Source organism: Oryza glaberrima, chromosome 9 (genome assembly GCF_000147395.1).
Source record: "Oryza glaberrima chromosome 9, OglaRS2, whole genome shotgun sequence".
In the NCBI taxonomy this organism is placed as follows: Eukaryota; Viridiplantae; Streptophyta; class Magnoliopsida; order Poales; family Poaceae; genus Oryza; species Oryza glaberrima.
In genome coordinates this window covers 7,036,536-7,045,469 of record NC_068334.1, presented here as the reverse complement: position 1 = coordinate 7,045,469, position 8,934 = coordinate 7,036,536, and the positions used below count along the sequence as shown (strand labels likewise).

General features: G+C 44.2%; 1 protein-coding gene across 1 annotated transcript; it reads right to left on the bottom strand.

Annotated features, from left to right (window-relative positions):
* Nucleotides 1-1,663: 1,663 nt before the first annotated feature.
* On the bottom strand, nt 1,664-8,141 carry LOC127784725 (UPF0481 protein At3g47200-like). The gene is made up of 2 exons (XM_052312066.1): nt 8,129-8,141; nt 1,664-3,105 (listed from the first exon to the last, which is right to left on the bottom strand). The coding sequence occupies exons 1-2, from the start codon at nt 8,139-8,141 to the stop codon at nt 1,664-1,666; spliced, it is 1,455 nt and encodes a 484-aa protein (XP_052168026.1).
* Nucleotides 8,142-8,934: the final 793 nt, after the last annotated feature.

The following is an 8,934-nucleotide window of genomic DNA, read 5'->3' as shown; positions in this document are numbered from 1 at the left end:
TCACAATAATTTTTTTTATGAATGCTCCCAATAAAAAATCAATTGTCCTATTAAAATTTCAAATAAAAATTTTAGTTTACTACATTTATTTTATTTTCAAAATTTATGTCAAAATTTTCTGCACTAATTATTTAGTCTCATTAGTTTCGTAAAATACACAAACTGTGCCCTCAAACAAAATATTCAATCATTTTTGAAGCTTATATTCAAACCTAAAGCATCAATGGCAGAAAAGACATTTGCAACCAAACGTAATAGTGAAATGTGGAAAATATAAAGGTAGGGGTATGGAAGGAATCAAGTTGAAATTTCAAGGATATAGAAGGGATCGGGTAAATTTCAGGGGTACGAAAGGAATTGAGTGAGTTTTTAGGGGTACACAGGGAATTTACTCTAAAATATTAGATGAAATTAAATAAAAATGTTACATTGATCGAGAAGAGTACAAGTTACTATATTTTGAAATAAATTTTAAACACCACGATAAAGAAAGTAGAAATTACTGGGTTTTTTTCCCACATAGTGATAGTCTAACACTCTAATAGTGAACCTAACTTCACTAGTTGGATTTCTTGTAGTGAAACCTGCGCATTTGGGTTCAAGTTCTACACTTGAAACCAATGCTCGTATTTATGATTAATTATTCATTTAGTGGTAGTTGACATATCTATCGATAGTGAAACGTCCATGGTAAGTTTGTTGATATCAATGTACGGTTTCTTGAAAATACTTATGAACATAGAGTATGCATGTATACGTTTATTATAAGGGCAAATATGTTCATGTGTATATAAACATCTACTATAACGTAGTGTACTATGTACCATGATAGCATTACCTAGATAACCTTGCATTGGTTTCAATAAAAGAACTCCATGATTTGAGCTAATTCGATATGATCGCCGTCTTATTTTTCACCACTTGCACATATATGTTCATGTCCATCACGCTCTGTTCAGGCATATCACAACAACCGCGTTGGAATGGAGCCCGGAATTGAAGTGGTTGTACCGCATAGGGGCGGAGATGGCACATCAACTTGGGACAATAGTGGGACCGAGGGGATCCTGTCGTAAACAAGGGGACGGGGTGCCCGGTAAATAGCTTTCACTATTCTCATTTGCACCGATGTCAAGCCTTTTATGTCGCCGATTAGTTGGTTTTAAAAGTCCAAGGGGTTAAATTTGGCCTACAAACTAAAACCCCTAGACTTTATTTGCATTTAAATACGTTTATGGGGTTTAGTTTGAGCACGCTTTAAAATCCGTGGGGTTAACGAGTTGAGCGTAACTCAACTTGTTATTTCTTTTTAATTTTCCCATCATTTGAGAAATTGAGTGAATTGGTCTTTCATTTCACACGTGCTGACAATTATGGTTGATTATTGTTTCAGTATGTACCTATCAAAAGGTAAACATCTACAACGATTTCGTCAATCCAAAAATTTTCATGCCCAAGTACCATATGTACTGATAGAAGTTAGGTGTGCATGGGTATATGAGTGTTCTATGTTTTTACACTATGCTTGAAGTATAGGCTTAAATTTGATCTTTTTTATTTTGTTGACGATACATATATTTAGAGTCGCTTACATTTTGCACAAAAGACATACAAGATCACCAATTAGTTAAGCAGACGATATTTTCCATTTTGGAGTAGCTCTTTATTGCTTCTTTGGGAGAACAGCGCAGACAGCTTGCACCACCGTGCAGATGGTCACCACCACGGCGGCGATGGCCGCCGTCGCCAGCCACGGGTTCCCGAAGTGCTTGTGCTTCAGCCACGTAATCCAGTTCCGGACACGGCTCTGGTACCGCTCGTCCGCCGCCACGCACGCCTCCCTGAGGTAGTTGCACCCGACGTCGTCGTCGTCGAACACGACGTTCTTGCAGAGGTCGGCGAAGAGGCCGGCCACCACCTCGTCGCTGCCGAGGTGGTGCACCAGGATGCCCTTCTTGGTGAGCAGCGCGACGTCCTCGGCGGTGCACATGAGCCGCGACAGGAAGACGCAGTACGCCGTGACGTAGTTGCCGACGCCGGCGGTCGCCTGCTCCATGGCCATCAGGTTCCGGAGCATGCTGCAGGTGTTGTCGTAGACGTGGAGGACGGGGATCTCCAGAGCGCCGCCGCGGTACTCGACGTCGAGCAGCCTGTGGTGCCTCACGCCGCCGTCGAAGATCCTCTTGGTCAGCCCGACGCCGGCCACATGGTACTGCACCGCGCGATGCCAGCGCCGCTTGAGCTCGTCGACGCTGGCATCGTCGTCGTCGTCGTCGTCACGGCTGCCGGTAGTATCTCCGGTGGCCGGAGATTTGGTCGGCTCGAGGAGCATATGGCACTGGTGCAAAAGATGGTGCACAGCCCTACCGTTCTGATGTATCGAGCACCCTCGGTTTGCATGCTTTTCTATTATGCTCCGGACGAAATCTCGCATGACGTCGGAGAAGGGCTTGCAGTGTCCGTCGTCGTCCTCGCCAACGGCGGCGACCTCATAATAGAGCTTCTCAACGACGGCGAATGGGATCTGGTTCTCAAGCAGGAGGAGGTCGTGGACGATGGCCACGTCCGTCCACCGACCGTGCGTCCGCCGTTCTCCATGGGCGGCGGCGGCCACGTTGTCCAGTGCTTTCATGGTGACGAGCAGGAACGCGGCGTCATGCAGAAGCATACGATTGAACCGGAAGTTCAACAATATGATATTGTCGCGCTCGTTTCTACCAGCAGCTGCTGCTTGTTTCAGGTCATGGATCCCGTGCAAGTAGTACGCAAGCGCCTGCCGCCGAAGATGAGCAGAGATCACCTGCTGCAGGTAGTACAGCTCCGTTCTGCCGGTGAGGCTACAAATCTCGCGCATGCACATTGGCTTCTCCCTCTGCATCTGCAGGAGGTCGTCGCGGCCGGCGTGGTAGGGGCCGAGGGAAACCACCATTGGATCGTACGCGCCCGGGTCGATGCTGCGGACACGGCCATGGACCTTGCTGATCAACGGGCAGACCTCGGGGTCGCGGCGGTGGCTTGCTGATTGATTGGTCGGAGCAGCAGCCGTCGTGTTGTTGCCATCGATCACCACTACGACATGGGAGTGGGAGTTGCAGCTACCTTCAACTTCAAGTGATCAAGAACTAAGATGATTAATTTTCAATATCTAGCTAGTCTGCCAAGAAGTAAGTAGGCCGAGTTTCAATTCATAATTAATCTATAGCAGTGATATGCATATGCATATCTCCCTGGTTCGTCTTCAACGATGACCATGGCCTTCGTCCCGTCCGCCATTGCAAATTAAATCACAGTCCTTAGTTAGAGCAAGTATAGGCTGTAAGTCGGCTAAATGCTGAGATGGAGGAGAGAAGAGAGGAGAGAGAGGAGAAGCGGGCTGTAAACTTACAACCGTTTTGGATACATGACTAATAAATTCTGTGAGAGAGACAAGTGTATCCTATATTAATTGTAAATAGCTAACTATTATATGTGTGGGCTAAGAAAAAGCTATAAAGAAACTTATAGCCAACAAGTCGGCTGTATTATTAGTCTTGCTATTAGCAAATTAATTAATTGCTGACCAAAGGAGGCCCTCTCTGCATTTATATGCTTGTCTCTAATTTGCAACAATTAAGACCGTACGTAAGTATATAAATTTGACAAGATCGAGGAAAGAGTTCTGGAGAAATTACCTTGTGTTGCCGAGCTTCCCGCATTATCGTTGCGCGCTTCCGGCATAATTTTATTGTCGATGCTTATTCAAAAGATCGCTGATACAACTGATGATACTCCCACGGTCAATATATAGCACCCGGAGTTATGTGCTACTATGTGGAAACAAAACGGCGCTGGCTACATCCGGCTAAAAAGACAAGCGCGCACACTGCCTCTCCTGGTAGCACGCGTTTTGTTTGCACATAGTTAGCACATAACTCTGGGTTTTAAGTAAAAGCTGGATGATAGCCAGCTTCAGAGAATCTGAAAAAGTAGTGTCTCACATCTTATGACTTCTAATTCATTTTCTAAATTCTACAGCTATAATTTTTTATAATCTGGATGAAAAGTTAGACTGTTCAGGGGAGCTTTTCATTCTTAGAGAAGCTTTTAAGTCGTATATCGCTTACCACTAAAAAGAGTAATTAGCTGTAAATATGACCACATATGTCAAGTATAAAGCATGACGCTATATAGACTGATTGTATCACAAGAAACATAACAAAGTTGAACAACGCTCACTTTGCAAAGCAAGCTATCTCTCTTCCTACATTGTTGATGACGTTCGTTCGTCACACTACTGGAAAAAAGCATTTTTGTCGACATTGGTTTTTCTTTTAGGTGGGTATGGTCACCGGAGCGAAAACCTTGCTGGCAAAAATGAGTACCCGGGAGGAGTTGGCCGTCTGCCTGCAAAAATATGTTATCGCAGGCAGACCACATAAGGCGCCGCCTGCGAAAATCATCTTTGCAGGCGGAGCACATAAGGACCTGCCTATAATAATCATAGGCGGGCTCCTTTATGTGCACCGCCTGCAAAGATATATTTTCACAGGCGGTGCCTTATGTGGTCCGCCTGCGAAAATCGTCCTATAAAGTCATCTTCTTCCCCGAGCCCTGTTCATTTTATCTGAAGTTTCTCTCTCCTCTAACAACAAAAAAATATAGAGGGAGTGGGGAGGTTTTGAACTTCAAATCTTCAGAGGATTTTTCTACTGTGGTTAGATGTACACCTTTCCACTCTTGTTATATATGCATTTTTCTAAGTTTAGACCTCTCTTTGTGATGGATCTATGCATGCAAAATTGTGAAGAAAAGCTCCATGCTTTTTTCTTTTCTTTGTTTTTTACTTTCGTTTGATATGTTTGTGTCAGATATGTGTACACTATATTTTTTACTGAATGATAGGAGAGAGGACAAAAAATGTCCATCTCTTAATTTGGTCCATGTTAAAAAACTAAGTGTATTATGTTAATTTTCCTATGATATGATTTTGTTGGATTTTGCTCCAATCTATTCTCCCTTCTTTCATTTGCATTTTTCCTATGATATGATTAAGTTGGAGAGAAAATCCCACTTTTGTTGGATTTTCCTATGATATTAATTTGGTATGTCTCTATATACCAAAAATAAATATACTTTGTTCATGAAAAATATATAATAGTTATTAATAGTTCTCTATCATTTTTCCTGAAACGAAATTTGGTATGGCTATGTAAAAAAATAAAAGTACTATGTTTACAAATAGTTGTTCATTTGTTGTAATATAGTTGTAAATGAAATTTTTGTCGAGATATGGACTTGCGGAAATGGATGTATCATTTGCTGAGGTATTTGGCTCCATATATGGATGAAGTGTCTAAATTTATTGGTATTGCCAAGGCACACACTGAACAGAATAATATGACGGAGATACTTTGTCCATGTGTTGATTATAAGAATGAAAAACCGTGGGAAGGTGTTACAAAAGTAAAGGAGCACGTAACTCATGGATTTATGGAAAAGTACGAAATGTGGCCACGTCATGGTGAACATCAAGTGGACCGAAAAAGAAGTTCCCGCCAAAAGTAGAAAACATGGAGTACGCCTATGGTTGTGGTGAAGACAAGATCGATATAGAGGAAATGTTACGTCATGCAGAACCTGATGTGCTCATTGAGTCGGCTAGAGGTTTAGATAATTTCGAAGCTTTACAGAATGCAGCGAAGGATATTTTGTATGATGAGTCAAAGGGATGTTACAGTGAGTTATTCTTGAACTTATGAGGTTAAAGGCAAGATATGGATGGTCTGATAGTAGTTTCGACAGTCTGCTTGAACTATTGAAGAACATGCTTCCGAGGCCTAATTGATTACCATCCAATACATATAAAGCGAAGAAACTCATATGTCCCTTTCACTTGGTGTGGAAAAGAATCTTGCATGCGTAAGTCACTGCAAACTCTATAGGAAAGAGTACGCTTCGTTGGATAAATGCCCAACATGTGGTGTTACCCGGTACAAATCAAATACCAATACTTGTCTATAAGGCTCTGACACATTTGAGGGAACTAAGAGAAAAATCCCACAGCTTGTGATGTGGTATCTTCCTATCGAAGACCGCATTAAATCGTTGTATTCAAATCCGCGAGATGCGGAACTAATGCGCTGGCATCAAGAATGACACAAGAAAGATGGGATGCTCCGACACCCGGCGGATGCTCGTCAGTGGATAAACTTTGATGCTAAATACAAAGAGTTTGCTAAAGACCCACGGAATATTAGGTTTGCCCTGAGTGCTAATGGAGTTAATCCTTTTGGACATAGGAGGAACTCACATAGCACTTGGCCAGTGCTTCTAACCATGTACAATCTTCCTACCAGGCATTGTCAAAAGCAAAAATACATATTACTCTGTGTCTTGATAAGGAGCCCCGACAGCCTGGTATTGATATTGACGTATTTCTTGAACCATTATTAAAAGATATGGCAGATTTATGGAAAGAGGGGTTGAAAGTGTGGGACAAGCACTTGAGACAATACTTCATAGTGAAGGCCATCATTTTTGTCACCATTAAGGATTACCCTGCCATAGTTTTCAGTTTCAGGGCAGATTAAAGGTAAAACGAGATGTGTGATCTGCTTGAATGGAACATACTATAGGTACCTCCTGCGTTCCCACAAGCTTGTGTACATGCGGCACCGACGCTTCCTACACACAAAATACAAGTATCGCAAGATGACGTCGGAATTCGATGGTACTGAAGAGAATGATCTTCCACCAAAACGTACATCCGGAAAAAAGTATGTTAGATGATAGAGCAAATAGAATGCGGATTCGGAAAAGGAACCAAAAAACCTCCAAAGGGGACAAAGCGTAAGAAACCAGACAAAAGCAACCAGATGATAAGCTCCCTCCCTCATTTAAGAAGCATTTCATTTTTTTTAAGTACCAACTATACTGGAAAAGTCTGGAGGTTCGGCAAGCCATAGATGTAATGCATCTAGAAAAGAATGTATTTGACAACATAATTGGAACATTATTGGACATACCAAAGAAGACTAAGGATGGTCTGCAATCATGGCTTGACCAAGTCGAGATGGGAATTTGGGAAGAGTTACACCCTCAAGAAGGAGAGAAGAATGGCAAAGTATATCTTCTACCAGTCTGTTTCACATTAACACACGAGGACAAAAAGACATTTTGCAAATCACTCCGCGATGTGAAAGTGCCCATAGGTTTCAAAATAAAAGAGTCATCCTGGCTGCATACAACTTTAAGTAATTCCAGTAGATTTTTTTTTGTACATATCTATGTTATTTCATCCGTGACTAACTGCACCGCCGTTGCCATGTTGCGATCATTACGTATGTTTCATTATCTACCCGAAGTATGACACCGTGATAGTCTTGGACCCCCTTGACTATCATGAAAAGACGTACAAACAAGTTCTAACTATCTTACAATAGTTAGTGATTTTGATACTCTTGCATGTCTACTATTAATGTATTATAATTAAATCTCATTCTTAATACAAAACGGTAAAAAATCGATATAGTGCGTACAACTACTACAAGAAGAAGGGTGGAGAGTAGATTCAAACAAGGGAGAAGCTGCTAGTACATACATATTGGCTGGCAATACTCCACACAGTTAATATATTCCAATTGTTTTACTAATTATAAAATTTAACCTCTTCCTTCTATGATATGTGTAACGCCGCGATTTTCGTTCGGGATTAAAAATCATTAAATAATGCATTTTCTAGAAATTAAATAAAATTTAAATCAATTTAATCAAGTGAAATATTGAGGGAATTAAAAATTTCCTTTAAAAATCATTGCCCGGAAATGTTTTGTAATATTCTTTGTGCCCTAATATACTCTCTGAAATTTCACGTGAATTTTCGGAGCTCAAGAAATAATTTTAAAGTCACAAAGGTCATTTAACCAATCAAATAAAAAGAAAAACAAAATAAAACCTCCCCTTCCTCCTTGGGCCATTTTCGGCCCAAGTCCCTTTCCCCTCCCGTGGCCCACGCCCCCTCTCTCTCTCTCTCGGCCGGCCTTCCCTTCCTCTCTCGGGCCGTCGGCTCGTCTCCCTAAAGTCTGCCTTGCCTCCCCGTGCCGGCCTCCTCCCTCTTCCCCTCGCTGACAGGTAGGACCCACGGCCTCACCTGTCAGGGCCATCCCTTACCTCCAGCCCGGGCCGGCATCCGCCATTGCCACCCGAGCCGCCCCACGTCGCTGCTTCCCCCGCCCACCTCCGACTGACCGTGGGACCTCGCAGCCCACGACCCCGCTCTCCTTCCCCACTCCGTCCTGTGAAAAACCGCCGCCACCACCCCCACTACGCCGCCCCACTCCCCCTTGAAATCCGCCACTCCCCGGCCCTCTCCACGCCTCCTTGAGCTATAAAATCAATCCCCGTGGCCTCCTCTTCCTTTTTCCCGTTTTCCCTAGTCCCCCACGTCCTCTACCGAGCTCCCCACACCGATCTCATGCGCCGCTGCTCGCCGGCAATCTCCAGCCGCCCCTCACTGCCGCTCTAGCCATCGCCGCACTGCGTCGCCGCCACCAACGGCTTCGCCGCTGTGCGCCGCACACTGGCCACCGCTCCATTTTCCCCAATAGCCATCGAAACCTCGTCGCCACCACAAAACCGAGCAATTGCTACTTCCATCGCCTCCAGCCGGCCACTACCGCCGCCACAGCCGTCGCCGCTTCACGCCGTCACCACCGCTAGCTTCGCCACTCTGAGCTGCACGCCGTCCACCGCTCTATTTCCCCAAATCCCCCACCAAAACTCCCTTCACTGCAAGCCGAGGCTGCCGTCGCTTTTGCTGCGTCTGGCCGCCTTTCGCCGTCGCTCCCGTCCACGCCGACCCGCGCCATCACCCCCCTACACTCCGCAAGGACGAGGAGATCCTCGGTCGCCGCTCCTCCTCCGCAAATTGTCGTCGGAGCTGAAGCCCCGCTAGGA